Source organism: Chroicocephalus ridibundus, chromosome 4 (assembly GCF_963924245.1).
Source record: "Chroicocephalus ridibundus chromosome 4, bChrRid1.1, whole genome shotgun sequence".
Lineage (NCBI taxonomy): Eukaryota > Metazoa > Chordata > Aves > Charadriiformes > Laridae > Chroicocephalus > Chroicocephalus ridibundus.
The window spans coordinates 1,991,469-2,009,804 of NC_086287.1; the positions used below are offsets into that span (position 1 = coordinate 1,991,469).

Here is an 18,336-nt window from a genome sequence, read left to right on the forward strand (position 1 = left end):
AACAAGCTGTCGTGGTCAGCGCTGGCTCAAGGGGCTCGTAAGGATTCATAAATCCAGTGACTAACGCACGATCCAGCCAGATACCGCATTGCTTCGCCTCTTTTGGATACAGATGCCCACACACAGCACCTGACAGTCTGAGCTGCATTCTTCCAAAAAATCACCCTCACCAAGCAAAGGGAAGCACCTCCTGAAGCTGATCGCTCCCCGAAGCAAGGCAAGGAGAATGTCAAGAACCAAAAAAAACCCCAAAAAACCACAAAGCATCCTTCCAGAAAGGGCTTTACCGCAGGTTGTACGTCCTCAGGTTGCGCTGTCTCCGCTTTGTGGCACGCAGTTTGACAAAGGTCCGACCTGTCGGGTCGAAGACGCACAGGACAGTGATGCAGACGCTCAGGATGACAACCCAGTTGCACACCACCATTCCTGCAAAGAAAGAAGTCAGGGGCTCTGCCTGTAAGTCTTGGCAGCATCGCTGCCTGCTTTTCATCACACGCATCAGACCCACCTCTATTGCTGCTGGGCAGATAAAGTTACCCCCCAAATACTCTTGCTGCCAGCTGCAGCAAAAGGAAATCCTCCGGAAAGGCTAGGTTTTCCAGCTGGTTTAGGAGACTGCCCGTGCAGAAGGCCGTTAAATAGTCCCCGAGTACCTAGGGGGACTGCAACATTAACATCACATCCCCCAGGAGACTGGCTGAGATTGAAAAGGAGTTCCAGGAAAACACTAAAGCCGTTTTGAACTGAAGAGGAACCAGGACTCAGAGACTCCCCAGCCCGACCCTTCCATGGGAACAGGAATTCTTGCCTCAGCGCAGACAGTGCAAACAAACGAACAACTGTTCTGAGCAATAACGGCTCAGGAAAACAAGCCCCACATTTACAGCTCCAATCCACTTCCAACAGTCAATCCTCACACGCATGAATGAATGAGCTCTTCCGAGGCAAGAGGATGTCTGCCCATAGACAGGAACGCACACAAGCCACATTCCAAATACGTACCCAAAGTGACGCTCTTTGCTGTGATATCATTGCAGGAAGTGTAGTACTGCGTTAGCCAAACGATGCCCACAATAGCATAGACAAACTCAATCACCAAGATAGCTGAAACAGAAGGAAGACAATGGATAGTAGCAGCACCTCCCTAAGGATTAACAACTGCCTCTCCATCGTCTGGAGAGGAAACCCAAAGACAAGTTCTTTAGCAGGACAGTTGCACAGAATAAATGACTGTAGGGCTGGGCCTCAACGCTTCCGAAGGTGATAGTCATGAAAATGAGCCAAAAATGTAATGTGTCCTTAACACTAACTACTCCCTAATGAGGCAAGGGCCACACGCGCACAGACCTGTCAGTGCCTTTGGCTGTATCAGAGGTGTGAAGCGATAGCTGTACCCTCTGCCCACTAAAGACTCCTTCAGCTAAGGAGAATCACCGGGTAACACCACCTAGGTCCTAACCACCTCAAACAGCTAGCCTGATTCAAAGGTAGGAAATAAATAGCGTGTATCTGGGATTAATCTTGCTTACTACACTTCGCAAATGTTCCCAGCACCTCTGCCCTTTCCAGCCCTTCCAGTAATAGTTCCCAGGACACGGTCCTTAAGAAGTCATTTACTGGCTCCTCAGCTTTGCACGTTACCATGGTAATGAAAAAGAAACTGGGGGTTGAGAGGGGCTCCCTGAAATAGAAAAAAAAAAAAAAAAGATGGGAAACACTGCTCTGAAGCATCCATCCTCACGCTTCCCTCTACACATTACAGCCACAAAGTAGAGGAGGGTAAATAGCTTAGTAACGCCCAGCAAGGCTTTGGTGGAGCTGAGACTGAACCCATGTTCCAGCCCAACCGACTAACCATCCACCCTCCTTATCTACATGTTGGCACAGTACCTTTCCACAAGTGGCTTACTAAAGACTCTCACTAGCCTGGAAAAACGAGTTCAAAGAGCCACGTAGCAAATAATAGTTTTCAACAGCAGTGGGCAAGGAACCAGGGCTGGACTGACCTTCTTAACCGAGAAGAACCAGCCCGACTTAGCATCTTAAACTGAGCTAGGCTTTGCCTACCTTGGCTTGTCTCCCCTCTGAAATTACCTGCTGCAGGAGCACAGGTAAGGTTTTCCTGGGTTCACATTGGAATTCCTTCCCTAGATTCATATGCACTAAACAGCACAGGCTTAAAATGGGACAGTCACATGGACCTTGCCCACACAATGGTCACACTCCTATTTCTATCATCAGAACCGATGAAGCCATTTAAGAGTAAAAAGCCTCTCGAAACAATCATATACAAGACTCAAGACAGAGTGTAACTACAGATCCTGAACAAGTGTGCAGTTTAAGGCAGACAGGGAAGAAAAGTGGATGTTTCTTGGGCAGGAAAATGGCTCTGTGGCTTCTCTCTACCTCCCTTGCCCCATTTAGTCTGGTTTTAACACGCACTCCTCAAACTGTCAGGCTCTACGTGCTTCCCTAGGGAGACTGCAGAGTGTCTGGGAAACCGGAGAGAACGATTTGTTTGCTATTCACGTTAATGATTTGCACTTTGCACCCAAAGGTGGCAATGTCTCCCAGACAGGCAAGGTTACCCGTAATTTTAGCAAATTCTGCAGGAAAACAATGCAGGAAAAACAGGGGTGCAAAACCATGAGATGCTTGGTTTGGAATGGGTTTGACTCTGCATCTCCAAAAGGTTTCTCTCTTAAAATCTTCACTCGGCACAGAAAAACCTCATCAAGTTTCTGTACCTGGAAGACAACAGAACAGAGGAGGGAAGACAAGCTAAAAGAGAAGCCTGGAATGAGACAACAAGGAACAGTCTCTTTTCTGATCTAGTTCTTGGTGGGTGAGTGGAACAGGAAATGTTTTTAGGAAGACAAATATGCACCCAGAGAGAGGATGCAACCAGTGAGCAGGTGGTAAACCTATTTCTCTCCTGGTGCCTGGAGGTGGAGTATCAAAGTGCAGGTTGCTGGATGGAGAGATGCATCACGTGTGAGTCAAGAGGTCAAGTACATGTCTCGAGGTAGGCGGGTGTAGATTTAAGTGTCTGTATGAGAGGCAAGGACATGCACATGCCTCGCGGTCAGAACCACCATGATTTACGCAGACATATGCCTGTACCATAGGAAAAGGTGTGGAAAAAAGGTGGGGGAGAGGTGTAGATGCATCTCGCTGTGGCAGATCTGTGTGGCGAGACAGAAGGGGAGCATATTTGGTTAGAGGAAAAGGATGTACCTGCATCGCAATGAGGATGACAAGTTAAAGGTTTGCTAGAAAGATATTTGGGGCATTGCATGAGAGTCTTACAGCAATGACAGGGCGCAGTATATGTGATGTATTCAGATGCATATCACATACAAGTGGCCATCTGGATGTCTTTCAGAAGCTGTGTGTTTGTCAGGGTGTGGGGAGAGAAGTCTTCTGCAATAGCAGATGGCAGTGTGGAGGCTGAGTCATTAGGAGGCCTCAGGCCGCTGCCTCTTACCCAGTCTGACATAGAGCACATACTGCATCGAGTCCCGGGGCTCTGTGTACAGGATACTGCCTCGCATGCTGAGCCAGATGATTGCCACCTCTGCGATCATACAACTGAGCAGGATGCCCAGGTAGCCTCTGCCGTGGTCCACCAGGTTAAGCGAGCAGGTCTCGTTGGGGTTGTACACCAGCCCAAAGAGCACCACAGAGAGGATCACAAACCTGCCAGTCACAAACCAGCTTGTTACCAGCAGTAAGCCAAAGAAAGCTGCACGTAATATCCCACACCTGCTCTCCTCACAAAGCTACTGAGGATGCTCAGTGTCCCACAGCTACTTATAATTAATATCAATTTGGCCTGGAAATCTCCTCCCCACAAGCCATCCAGAGGCCCTGCTACCCCGGTCAGAACAATTTGATGACCTGTGTCAAGTCACATTATCCCACAGGATCTGCCACTCCAATTGTTTTTCCTGAGCCCCTGTACAGAAGCACAGCCCCAAACTCCAGTGGACAACCTTGGGTAGCACTGGAGGATGGGGGGAGCTCTGGTCAGGCTCCCTCTTTGGAACCGGAGCTAGAACTTAGAACAGAACTTATCCAAAGAACCAGAAGCTGGAAATATGTTGGTGTCTGTCACAAATGCCCCAAACAAGCCTTCCAGCCGCATGTATAAGCGCAGGAAGAATTACAGCTGCAAGAAACAGGAATAGCCAAAAGAATTCATGGGAGAACTGAAACCATCATTCTGCCATTCTCACTTACCAGGTGGTATGCAGGAGGAAGAGGAAGACGGCTGGCAAAACCAGGTCATCGCTGCCTACAGACCAGCGACGGCGGAACACGACAATCCCTGGCATGGCTAGCGGGTCTGAGGAAGTTCAGCAGGCACGACACTCACCTCCTGGAAAAGAACAGAACCAAAAGATGCTTCAAACCCCTCAGGAGAGACCCCAAAACCCCACAGTAGCACAAGGACTGCACCTGAGAGCTATCCTATTTAACACCAAAGATGGCAGAGCTTCTTCCTTCCAGCACCAGGGGGCATGGCATGCTCGAGAAGGAGAGCACAGGAGAGGAGCGTACAGTTTAAAGAGTGGGATGTATCAGGTGAAGCAGGTGTGTAACTCACTGAACATAATCACCGCTCACCCAGCTCCACTTCACAAGATTACTTGGAATCCTGTTAGGGATGCACGTTGGTAACCAGTCACTGTGGGATGTTCTGGACAGGTTATACCGGCTTCAACTCTAAAGAAGGCCCATTACCAATGTTCTTCCACAGGCAGATCTGCCGCCTTGCCTCTTTTCTCATCCAACAGTTCCCTCGGCAAGCCAAAAAACCCATTAGAAGTTAGTGGCAGCATCTGGGGAAGCCATTGACTGGTTCCCAACAACAAGCACTTAGAGCCGAGGGAGCAAGCTCCTAGGAAATGTCTTGACCATCAGTTGCAGAGAAGCACCCTGCCAGCTCCACATCTCCTTTGTGTTCACGCTGACAGGCACTAACAATTAAAAGGTCGAAGATTGAGGGGCTGGCTGTTCTTCCCTACATTTTGTTTGTATTCCTATTTTTAAAGCCTCACAAACCCTTTTAAAAAAAGAAACAGCAGTGGTAGAAGTCACAAGACTCCACAGGGCTATCCAGACACCTCCTCCCAACACAGCTCTCCCACACCATTTCAGTTCTGCTGTACGTACTCCAGCCTGCTCCAGTCCATGTCCGCCGCATCAGGGCGGCTCCGTCCCTCCCTGCAGCACACCCCATCTCCCTTCTGCATTTCTTGCACAATGCACTTCAACCACAACCCACAAGAGAATCACAGAATCCCAGACTGGCAGGGGTTGGCAGGGCCCTCTGGAGATCACCCAGTCCAGCCCCCTGCCAGAGCAGGGTCACCCAGAGCAGGGGGCACAGGAACGCGTCCAGGCGGGTTTGAATGTCTCCAGAGACGGAGACTCCCCCACCTCTCTGGGCAGCCTGTGCCAGGGCTCTGCCACCCTCACAGCAAAGAAGTTCCTCCTCGTGTTCAGGTGGAACTTCCTATGGTCAAGTTTGTGCCCGTCACCCCTTGTCCTGTCCCTGGGCACCACTGAGAAGCGCCTGGCCCCATCCTCCTGACACCCCCCCTTTCAGTATTTACAAGCCTTGATAAGGTCCCCCCTCAGCCGTCTTTTTTCCAGACTGAGGAGACCCAAATCCCTCAGCCTTTCTTCATCAGAGAGATGTTCCCGTCCCCTCAGCATCTTGGTAGCCCTTTGCTGGCCCCTCTCCAGCAGTTCCTTGTCCTTCTTGAACCAGGAAGCCCAGAACTGGACACGGAACTCCAGATGCGGCCTCCCCAGGGCAGAGTAGAGGGGGAGGATGACCTCCCTCAATCTGCTTGCCAAACAATGACTTTTGTTTGGTTTTGTCAACATTTGGTTTCTGAGATCATGTCTAAGCGGTCTGCCCACAGTCACCAGCGATCTCCTGACTGCAGCAGTCATTCTTGTGCCTCTTCTACGCCCTAAATCCTGTCACGCTTCTTACCTGTGCTACCACAGACCAAGGGTACACCACATGATGGCCTGTGCCTCTCCACCCCAAGCCACCATCTCAAGAGTGCCAAGTTCTCCCGACTGATGCATCGCAGTTCCAAGTCACAGCACTTCTATCCTAATCCCACTGACCTCCCAATCTTCATGTTCACGCACCGCTGCCAGAGCGCTCCATCCATGACCTGCAGTGACCATGTCGCTCCAAAGCTGCATCTCCAAAGTAATAACTGTTCTTTGTTACCGATCTGGCAATTTGCTGTTAGGCTCATGGAGGCAGAAATCAAAGTGTCCACACTTGTTAGTTACGACGAACTTAGGATTCCCAACAGCATTTCAGAGGGAATATCAGCCATCATACCTCAATGCACCAAGCAAAAACCAAAACTTGTATACGATGTCTCAAATTTAGTCCTCTGGGTAAAAAAATAAAAAAAAAAGGGAGGAGTGACATGATCATATTTAAACTAATTTGAACCTTCCAAGTAAGACAAGCGTTGGTTTTGTGACAGAGCACAGACTGTGTCACAGCAGTAACAGAAACTGCCCTGTCACATTAAAACCTATTCACCAGTCAGGTGTGGTTACCCCGTCACTTACCTCCTGCGCAGACCATCTCAGAGGAGTCTCCCCTCCTGTACCGACGCCCACGGCCAGTGGACTAGACATTCCTACCCGTTTCAGTCACCAAGTATTGAAAACCTACACAAATCTTTCACACTTTCCGGGAGATTCCATAGTTAACAGGCTGACACACTTCCAGTACGTTACTCACTTGGGTGAAAGAAACGCTCTATTCCACAAACAAAGCAAATGTGAAATTACAACACCATTTGGATTCACACTTCCTTAGCACATAATAATCAGAGCACTCAGTACATTGCAGCTCTACCTTCAAACTGCTCACTCCTCTGGCCATCTGGCGACTTCTAGCCTTGCTGGGAATAACCCGCCTGCCTGTTATGCACCGCCCGTACGAAGGGCTTATATCTTGAATATTGCTAATCTCGCTCAGTATATAGAATCACAGAATGGTTTGCGTTGGAAGGGACATTAAAGCCCACCCAGTGCCACCCCCTGCCCTGGGCAGGGACACCTCCCACCAGCCCAGGTTGCTCCAAGCCCCGGCCAACCTGCCCTTGAACCCCTCCAGGGATGGGGCAGCCACAGCTTCTCTGGGCAACCTGGGCCAGGGGCTCACCACCCTCACAGCCAAGAATTTCTCCCTCTGATCTCACCCAAATCTCCCCTCTTGCAGTGGAAAACCCTTCCCCCTCGTCCCACGGCTCCCCTCCCTGATCCAGAGTCCCTCCCCAGCTTTCCTGGAGCCCCTTGAGGGCCTGGAAGGGGCTGGAAGGTCTCCCCGGAGCCTTCTCTTCTCCAGGCTGAACCCCCCCAGCTCTCTCAGCCTGTCCTCCCAGCAGAGGGGCTCCAGCCCTCCCAGCATCTCCGGGGCCTCCTCTGGCCCCGCTCCAACAGCTCCATGTCCTTCCTGCGCTGAGGACTCCAAAGCTGGACACAGGACTCCAGGTAAATATGCAGACACCCTTTCCAACATGCTCGTTCACTCTGCCTCTGGCCACCGCAGCACCTTCCAGCCAAGCTCAGAACCTCAGTTCCCATCATCCCTTGGCTGCATCCCACCAAGGTGCTTTCCACAACTCTTCCACCTCTCCAGACACAAGCTCTGCCTGCCTTCACCACCCTTCTCCCAGTTTAACAGGCAGGGTACCAGCAAGAGCAACATCTAATGTGAATTCCTTATCTACAGCAACAGATGGGGACGGAGCAGAGCAGCCTGTCACTCACTGTCACACTGGAGAATACTCACTGTGGGACTGTCACTCCTAGCTGTATGCTTACCAGGCACTGCAGAAAGAGTCCCAATTAATTTTCAAAGACTGTCTATAGAAAATCAAAACCATGAGGTCTGGGGCCTTGCCGCCGGTTTGGAAAGAAGGGAGATGACAGAAGGCCCGAGGCTGTAAAGCCCACAAAAAAAAAAAAAAAAAAAAAAAAACAACAAAAAAAACCCACAAAAAAAACCCCAAAAACTAAAGCGCTCAGTGTGAGGACTCTCTGGCATCATCCCAGGAGTTACATTTTAAGATGATGAAGATCGGATCTAGTGGAGGAATTGGGAGGAAAGCGGAAGGTCAGGGTGCAAATAGCCTGGAGACCATTGACCCTAGTTTTGCAATAGCAAGAACCCCTTGCACTGTCCCTAAAATCGCTGCTAAGAGTGAAAAATTCCCAGGACCTTGCAAGCTGAACCCCAGTACGAGCATCCCCAAGCTCCCAACACTGAAATTCCGGGGGAAGCACATGCAGGCACAAGCTTTGTGTGCAAGGAGTCCAGAGCCCTTGACCCTCCGATCACAGAGGGATCTACGGAAGCAGAAATCTTACATGGCATGTGGTCCAGCCGCTGCACATCCTTCTCTCTCGTAAGGGTATTTCAGGAAAAGTGTATATCCACGGAGACAGACATCACAAGGGAAGGAGGGAACAGCAAACTCTTCTTGCAGCCATTGAAAATCCCACTCGGCAAAGGGAAGGACGGCGTGGTGACTGCCTGCCGACAGAGCCGAGCATCATCTTCAGAGCAACTCCCTCCCTCCAAGACAGCAACCTCATTTATTCATCGTGGCTGCTGAAAACCACCGAGCCAGGGGTCGTGACTCCCCCCTTCCACACCCCCAACACCCTCTGGAAGGAAGTGACATCATCCCTATTCTGAGGAGATTGTATGTGAATTGTGGGAAGGAGGACCGGGAGCGAGAGCGGGCGATGCTGTCAGAGATGCACAGCGACGGGAGAGAAGGAAAAGCCCTCCAGCAGCAAGCTCAGCATCACAAACCTCCTCCCTCTTGCTGCTGAGAAGCCAGCACGACCAGGAACGCTATGACAGGGCTTCCGGATGGGTCCGGAGCCCCAGTTGTGTGCGGGAAGCCCCTCGGTTGCAGCCGATAGCATCAGGCAGCGCTTCCAGAGCAAGGCTGGGAAAGGCTCAGGGCCGTTGGTGTCTCCCTCTGGCATGGATTGAATGGCCAGGGGGTGGGAATTGGACTAGACACAAAAGGGGCACAGAGAAGGGGCCACCCCGGTCACAGAAAGGAGAGACTGTTCCAGAGGAGCAGCCTCTCCCAGGCCTTTTCAGCCGTTAATTCCTTGTGACATGCTCTGGGGTATGACAGGATGTGGGGGAAGGGGAGAATTAGCTGTCTGTAGGGGAAGGCTTAGAGAAAAGAGCAAGGGAGAAAAATGCTACAGCGAGACAACATTCCAGCTAAACCTAGGAGATTTAGTCTAATCCAACATCCCATCACGTCTGACATTAGCCTCCGAAGAAGGTATACAAGTAAATACAAGCTGAACACAGCCATAGCTGAAGCAAAAGGGCTGAGTAGATCTTGAACCGCAAGAGACCACCCACACCACGCCAACACCCCAGGAGAGAATCAGCTACTCCCCACCACCCAAATCCACAAGCAGGATTTGCTCTAAGCTCACAGCATCACACAGACACCCAAGGCACATTTGCACCCCCAAAACCCCACACACTCACCCCTAGCAAACCCTCACCCCTGGATCCACAAGGGATGTCCACAGACTCACTCAGCATCCCCACCTCCGTCACCCAAAAACCTCCTCCCGGTCCCCACTCAGCCTCCTGCAGTTCAGGCCGTCACCTGCTGTTGGTGTCAAGCAAAAGATGGGAGGCCAACACCACGATGAAATCAGAAATAGTTTCTTCTGACTTTAACAGCCCACTGGCGGTGTCTGCAGAGGCACCAGGAGGAGAAACACCCCTGGCCCAATCCGTTTCTCACCTATCTTTTCCCTCAGCCTGAGACAGTGACCTGCTTCCAACTTCACACAATCCAGGTACAACAAAGCAATCCCATTTAATCTGTGTTTCCCATCTGTCCGCACCCTCTTCCAGCTGATGTCCCCAAATTCTGCACGCAACCTCCTTCAAAAGGAATTCAGCTGTTCAAAGCCCAGCAATCAGACCTTCATCTTCACTGCTTAGGGCTACGGGAAGCCAAGAAGAAAGGGGATTCCTAGGTCTTAGCTCTGTGGATGGTTGCAGGAGTCACTACAGGACAAAGCCCTTTGCTGCTCTGCAGAAATCCAGCGACGTGTACTGGCACGCTCATCCTCCCAGTGGCACGCGCCTGCAGTACTGGATGAAATGCCACCACGTTCCCAGGGAACATCCCAGCCCCAACCTGCTGTCCCGCTGAGAAGTCGTAGCCCAGGACTGCCAGCTCTCACGGATCATCTGCTAGAGCCGCTTAGGAAAATCCATCTGGAAAACTGAAAGGCACCAAGCTTTGTGTCATGGCAGCTCAAACAGCAGCATTTCCTCGGGGGGAATTTGCTGCTCCTCGGCTTGCCTGCGCTGCCACAGCAGAGATGTTTCTGGGAGCATCAGCTTCCCTTCCCCGACAGCACAACCAGGTGGCCGTGCCCGGGTACCCAGACATCTGGGTTGTCTTAAGGGTGACCAAGATTGTCTTGAGTGCGCAGCATGGGCGCAGCAGAAGCCCCAAGAGGAGACTAGGGGCACCTCCACAGTAAGCCCCATGCGTCACCAGACTAGCCCAGGGCAGTGTCCAGAACACCACCAGATTCAACTCCATCCGCTTAGGTCCTCTACAACTGCCTTCTGCCTCCTACCACACAGGATGGCAACCGCAAGTCCTCCTCCACAGCACTGCACAACCTTCCTTGTCTCCTTCCAGCAACAGAACCACGTTCCGTCCCTTGCCACTATACCTGCATTTCCTCTTTCTGAAATTATTTATTAGAGCTATTCAAGATCTCTGTGCTTCTGGCAGATGCCAAAGTTTTTACACCGAAGTGAACTAAAAAAGCAACTGCATTTTAAAATAACCACGTTTGACAAATCTGGGTGACCAAAAATTACATTCAGCATGCTTAACCATAGAGCTTCTGACCCTTAAACGTCTGCCGCTTCATAAAATACAAACCCTTGCCCTGAAATAGCGCTTTACTAACAGATGGTAGGGTTCCAGCCCTGCCAAGTCACCCCTCCTACCTGAACCCCACATCCTTCCTTTCCTCAGGAGCGTGTCCCACATGGGACATGGGCTTTCTACCCCAGGTTGGGTCATCACCCCTGCAGCTCACAGAAACCTCCTGTTCCCATTAAGCATGCCTTTCTATAAGCGCTTACTGTACTTGACGGAAATCATCAATTAGAATTTGGCTCCAACTTCATCAGCCCTTGTCCAGCTATTTTTAAGGGTTTTCACTGGAGTTCTTTCTGTTTCTGAGCTTGGTTCCTCACAATCTGGGAATTGTTCTTCCCTTGCAGGGAGAAGGGGCGGGGGGGGATGTGGTTAGATCCATACGAAGTGTCCTGAAGCTGGCCAGGAGGCATTTGCTTGGTAATGTCTGCACACACACAAACCCATCTCTCCTCCAGCATCTCTTGCAGGACCCAGTATGCAGCGCGAACTGGATGGCAAGGTCTGGTGCTGTCTGTCTCCGCTGTACAATTCACCCATAACAACCATTAGCAAGAAACAGCAGAAACAAGCAGTAGGACAGATGAAAAAAAAAATCCAAACTTTCAAAAAAGCGCCCTTCCAGGGTGGGAATATCTCAGAGCATCTTAGCAGAGGGAGGAACACCTACTCGATGTGGAACAGAGGCTCGTAATATAATGTGGGGATAAACCGCACAGCACCAAAGGAAGACGAGTGGCGAAAGATCTCTATTTCACAAGTGGCGGAAGATCTCTATTGCGAGCGATGCCTGCAGGAATTGCAGGGAAAGCTTCTTCCCTGGGGGGAGATGCTACAGCAGCTGCCAGAAGGTTGTGAGGATAGTTCTAGCATGACTGACTACAATTAAGGCAACAGATCTGTACTTTAAAGACTACTGTATGCGTTAATGTAACGCCTAAGAGCCATATTTACAACCAAGCCCCAGGCCACTGTGCACAGTCAGGGAATGCTGGCAAAAATCAATGGTGTCTAAGTTTGGAGTATCAATTTCGCATCTACTTTTAAGATTCTCCTTTATAGTCTCCCATTTTCCAAGGAGAAGGCAATAAAATGAGTCAGTGCCAGAGCCATGGGACTAAGCCATCAGGTTTGAGAAAGGAAAGGTTCAAAAAGTCTCTTGTGGCTTGGCACATTTCAGAGGCAGCTCCCCCAGGACGAGGCCACCGCACCACAATCATCTCCCTCCAATGTCATCATTACACAACTAATATGATTAGGTGAGATCTGGAACTACAATACTGCCCACTGACACAAATACCCAAAATACATCTCGGAGAATAAACTGACCTTCAAAACCCAGGGGGCAAGAGCTTACCTGCACATCCCACCAGCTTAAATCGTAAATGCTGGCTTATATAAATACACCCTTGGAAGTGCAATGGTGATGGTCACAGGAATACACTGGTAGTAACAAGAACAGACTGGCCAGTTGGCCCAGTGCTGGCCCATCTCCATCTCAGCTTATTCCTCCCTAATGTTCCTTCAAAGCCCCTTTGCCTCAGGCAGCATAAACACATCGAGATGTTTTCGAAGCACACGTGCTCCTTGCTTAAATCCATCTTCTTTGTCCCTTTCTCCAAACAGCTCTTGCCTTGGGGAGAAATAGCTCTCACCAGTCCCACACTATCTTCAAACACAGACAACATCTCCTACCTGTTACCTTCTTGAACCTCGCAGCCTTACAATTTATACCCTGGAATTTCAAAAGCCACTTATCAGAGTTTTTCTGAAATGGTTCCTCTTCTCTCACGAGGAAAAAAAAAAAAAAAATCAGCTCTCAAAACCTTACTACTAGTGCAGAAGATTCAGTATCACCTTTGCTATTCACTCCAAACTCATTATTTTCCTATAGAACAACGCAACCGCAAAGGGTCCAACACTGCCCTTGAGCAATGGTATAGATAACCCCAGGTAGCCTAAGCCATTACCTAAGACATCAAAATTCACAAGTATTTTTAAAAAGAGATGCTAGCATTCAAATATTTAAGTCAGATTTTTGGGCTCTGCACACAAAGGCTTCAAGTTTTCAAGCACTTTTTCTGCAACTACAAGGTTTAGTACTTTTCCCCTAACAACAACATGAGAGAAAGTGATTGTTTAAGGAAAACAACAACAAATACACCGCAAGTTGGCAACAGCTGTTTTCCTCCATTCAATGGAGTCACACAAACACACAACATGCAAGGGGAAACCCGGCAAAAATGTCACTTTTAGCCTGGGACAGTGGCACATTTGCTTTTGGAGGGCTGGTAGGCATACATACCACTGCTGCCTTCAGGAATGAAGCTATTCTTTGCAAAGTTGAGATACAATTTGAGCTGAAATGTATTTTCTGAATTATTATTTTTTTCTTATAGAGACACCAGAGCAACCAACGTATCTGCTTGGTACATATTTGTCTACACTGGTGTTGTCTTTGGGGAAAAAAAAAAAAAAAAGTATTATCTTGCAAATATCATTGGTTTTAGTGCAAGAGGATGGAAAGGTCTTAAGTAAAGTTAAATGATACCAAAACACTATTCACAGCATTTGTTCACACCCCCCCCCCCTTTTTTTTTTCTTTTTCCAGCTGGGATACTCCATGGGCCAGGATTTGTCCACAGACATAAAAAAAGGAAGAAGTGTGTAGGGATAAGCAGTCCTCTGAAAAGCGCTTTCATTTGAGTACATAAAGACAGCGATCACCATGAGCCATTTCAGCCGCCCAAATTAAAGGAAGAATAATGTTCTGAGAGAAACGAAGGGAGCCTCACCCTACAGCTCCAAGACTACTAGGACGTTTCTCCTTGACCTCAGTAGGAGCACAATTTAAACTCCAAGCTTCATATTTGTCAGACTACAGAAAATTAAAAGTCTTGATGAATAACTGGTCAAGAAACAAGGGAAGTTGACAGATAAGCTTACCTTAAAATGAGCCACTTAATTGAAAACCTAGGAGTGGAGAAGGAGCGCAATCCAAGTCTGCTGACACTAATTTAGTTAAAAACAACACCCAATCGTTGTATCAATGCCGACATATCTGCAACCACCTACATTTTGTGCTAGCGAAGCCCACAATCTGAGCTTTCTGACAATTCCAAGCTCGAGCAAAAAAAAAAATGTCCAAGTTGCTAGGGGGAAAAAAAAAAAAAAACGTATTAAAAAGTGAAACTAATTTTGTATTTTAAATAGAACTTGCTGTTCTACAGGGTAATAAAATCTGCTAATGTTTAATAGTCAGCAATCAGTGACAAGAAAAGCTGGGCTTGAATGGTGCAGGGGAAGGACGTGGAAAAATATCGTTCGGATGAGCTGACCTAACTCCGTAGATACGAGCACCTCTCAAAAATTCTGAGCACCCCAAATCTGAGTAGCATCCGCCGGCAAACAACCCTGGCCAACCCACACTCACATATGTGGTACAACACTCTAATTTGCCCTGGACACAATTATTAGGGATCGAAGTTCTTTGTTTTTGTTGTAACGTCCCATGGCTGTATTCAAAATCTGTTAATTCACGGTTGTAAACCACACAACCGTTAATTTGTCTATAGGAAAAATAACAATGGCTGGGTTAAGTCAGCCAGGGCAGAATGAAGTGGTAAATGGTACTTACGAAAGGAGTATTTCAGATGTAGCTGACTGGTGCCAATCTGACAGCCTCATTTCTTTAGGGAAGCTATTTTTTTTCCACTACAATACTGGTAAATTCAAAATCTGTCAGTTTTACTCCACCCTGGAATGCTTACCAGATCAGCCACCTTAAAAAAAAACAGGAAAATAAATAAAAAAAAAAATCAGGAGGAGCATCTTTCAAGGTGAAAATAAATATATTCAGCAACGTATCCCTGCTACAGCTAATCTTGAAGTGACCTGCCTTTAGGAAGAGAGAGGACAATCCCTGCCACGCTAAAAAATAACTGTCTCTCTACGATACAGCAGGCAGGCTCCCCGGCTTCCTAGTTTACACTAGTGGGCAAACAGTTTTCCCAATAACTTGACTCATTGCTTCAGGAATTCCCTAGAGGATGAGTCACATCCAGGGAAAGCCACCAGTCATTCTACGGGAGCTAAACGGGACCACCGCTGCCAATAAGAGAAGAGTGAAAGAAGTGGGAGAACAGAAGATCGGTGCCAAACTCGGGGAAAAAACTGTGCGGTCAACACCACCACTCCTTGGCAGTCCTTCCCGGCTCTTCTCCCCAAAAAACGTGCCGGCGAGCAGCTGCACACCCGTTCGAGCAGCGGAGAGGCAGCACCAGGCTCCCGAGCAAACGGAATCACCGCGGAACTGTTTCCTCCACATGCAACTGCCAGGACAGAAGGAGGAAACGCTGTCTCTGCTCACAGACCGCTTGATACAGGAAGGGAAGGTGGCTCTGGAAGGAAAGGATGCTAAGGAATTAAAAATTGCCTCCTTCTCCCTCCACGCTAGCACTGGAGGGGATATAATCAAGAGTAATAGGGACACAGGCAGAATTTCAGGGCCTCTAGCTCCTCACTCCGCATTGCAATCCCCTCAACACCAGGGTTCACAGACTGCGCTTCTTTTTCTGCTCCACAACCCACTACAACTTATCCTGGGTTTTTGGTTTTTTTGTTTTTTTTTTTTTTTTTTTTTCCTTTTCTCACATCCCATTGTTGAGCGGTTAGGCAGGTGTATGCCCCGTTGCAAATCAAAAATGCTGCGAATCATTGCGATGTGGCAAACTGTTTGGTAGACTACACCCTAACGCACCTTTTTTTTTAATACAATTTGTAATCATTAAATGTGGATGTTAACGGTAGGAAACTGCCAGGCTCAACTATGTTGGAAATTGGCTTCTGAGAATCCAGACCTTACTTGGATGCAATCCGCTCATTTTACTGGTGCTGCCCATTTATTTCAGCGATTTCCCCCCATCGTGGCCCTGATCATGGGACCCTGGGCTGACAGCTCTATTTCTAATCAAGCTTCTGGCCTCTACGTTGTTCCTCTGGTCTCCGCATTTTACATTTGCACTAAAATACATCTGCTGATCTCGTCGGACGGCTTGTGCCTCCGCTTGGGTTCAGACTGCCGCTTTTGCTTCGTATTCTTTACTTTGGGCAAGAACACGCCTGTATCTTACATTCTTAGAAACCAGACTGAAAAGATTGGGTCATGGAGGTCATACACCCCAAAGGCCACGCGTGTTCTGTCATGTCCTCAAATCACCCAGGACGAGATCTGAATTTAAGAGCGCTCTCTAGGTTATCGTAAATGACTCAAACAATTAAGCTCTCACTGCTTTTCCGTGTCATTCACCACTAAGGATTGCTTCTTATAACTTGCAACGAATTACCCTTTGCGCTAAATGTTCTCCCGTTACATCTCTACTCCCCCAAACAGCTCCATGAATGCAGTTAACCCATTTCACAACAATCTTTTAAACAGGTCACTCCAAAACCACGAACTCCTAGAAGCCCACCTCTCCTGTCAGTCCCCCACAATCCCCGATCCATGTTTTTTTCCAATGTTCAAATAAAACTCCCAGTAGATAGACATTAACACACTATTCATGGGGTCCACCTCATTCTGCAGCAGTGTTTCAAAAAGGGAGTATTCTCAACTGCTGTGATTGCCCTGAAAATGTATTTCAGGGAATATTTCCCATGTCTGTATTTCATCACAAATGCACACATCTGCCTTCTCCCTTTACTCCCCAAATCTTCCCAGGTTCCCCCTTTCCAATAGCTTATTCCTCCCGAGAGCATCAGCCTCGCACCTTATGAAGCAGAATCTCTCCTTTTTCTTGCCCACAACTCTGGATTTCTTAGCGCCTTCCCTGAAAACTAATCTAACATCAGAATACACCTCAAGCAAGGGTATCAGTTATTCTTGCAAACACATTTAATAAAACAGACCCTAAAGCAGTATTTACGGCATCCCGTTTAGAAACCTACTTCTGTATTAAGATCGTTCCCCCTCCTCAGTATAAATCTGACTTCACAGAAGTAACCTCAAAAAAAAAAAAAAAAAAAAAAAAACCACACAACACAACATCCTGAATCCATTTTTTTTTTCTCCAGTGAGACCTTGTGAAGTCTAACGATCTCCTACCATCCAGGGGACTGCTGCTTTCCAGAGGAGGGCTTCTCTCGGCACAAATCCCGGCCACGTGCCCCTGTGATGGAGCAGATCCAGTTTCACTTGAATGTTTACCCTGGGGCATTAATGAAGTAAAGATCAAACACCAAAGTAACGAGCTCTACCTGCTGAAGGATGTGTGTGTTGCACAGGTAGGCATTTTTACCAACGCAAGTGTCAGCGCCGCAGTGACTACCTTTAATACACGCCCCACACAGCACAAACACCACATCATATTTGCTAAAATCCTGTAGCAGAGAATGGTGAATTTCAGCTTGGAATTTTCCTTGCCTTGGATAATAACACTTCCATATATACACTGTAAGAGGCCTTACAGCATGTGACAACAGAGCATTGCCACCGTCTGTCACAGAAACACAGATATTAACCATCTGTATCTGTACGCTGACCCTCTGTGGTTCTCAATCCATCACTTTAAAATCTGAAAAGCTTCCTTTTGAGCACCCAAAGGAAACAGGCTTTCAAGGTAAATGACAGCAGAACAGCTTTGTATTGACTAACGTGCTTTTCTCATCCTAGACCAGCCCCAATTAGTACAGATTAGAATCTTAAAAAGATTTTTTTTTTTTTCTATCGCTTCGAAGCTCAAAGTGAACATTTAAAGCCTAACTCTGGATTTTCAGATGCTGGTTTCTGCAACTTCAGAAGAAATGTGGTTCTGCCCCTCCCACCTCGTGGCTTCCACCTCAGTGCACGAGAACAGCCCTTGAAATAAAACAAACGATCAGGCTAAGTAGTCCCAGAAGAAAAGGAAAAAAAAAAAAATCTTTCCTTATTCCTGCAGGGAGAACAGAATCTTCTAAAGAAAGCTGCCAGCTCTGACCCGGCTCATGTAAAGCTTGCTAATTACAGTGAAAATCTGAAGAAAGCAAGAGCAGGAGGGAGGGAGAGCCAGACTCCAGCTCTCCGGCTCACACAAATGACAGCTTGAGCAAACTTTTCCTGCCTCAGTGGTTGCTGCTATAAATAACACCCTCCAGGGCTCCGTGCTGCCGGAACCCAAATCCCAGTCACCTCCCAGAGACCCTTCTGGGATCTGCACTGCTCTGGACACACACAGTGCTTTACAAGCAGCCTCCTTCCACGGTTACGCACACACCAGCGAGCTTCTCCTCCCTCACACATCCTCCCAGACCTGCCGGTGACAGCACCTCCCTGCACTCAGAGCAG

General features: G+C 48.3%; 1 protein-coding gene across 10 annotated transcripts in view; it reads right to left on the reverse strand.

Moving 5' to 3' along the window:
* The window catches only part of DAGLA (diacylglycerol lipase alpha), a 71,439-nt gene that overhangs the window by 33,085 nt on the left and 20,018 nt on the right, over positions 1–18,336 (reverse strand). For 3 of the 10 annotated variants that reach the window (XM_063333382.1, XM_063333385.1, XM_063333384.1), the window contains exons 2-5: positions 4,243–4,381; positions 3,488–3,699; positions 1,003–1,104; positions 288–426 (exon numbers count right to left, since the gene is read on the reverse strand). In XM_063333382.1, coding sequence (XP_063189452.1) covers positions 288–426; positions 1,003–1,104; positions 3,488–3,699; positions 4,243–4,337 — 548 coding nt within the window. In that variant the 5' untranslated portion in view covers positions 4,338–4,381. Of the gene's footprint in view, positions 1–287; positions 427–1,002; positions 1,105–3,487; positions 3,700–4,242; positions 4,382–6,174; positions 6,217–8,424; positions 8,674–18,336 lie in introns of those variants that run through there. The other 7 variants (XM_063333387.1, XM_063333390.1, XM_063333389.1 and 4 more) reach the window with 5 other exon arrangements.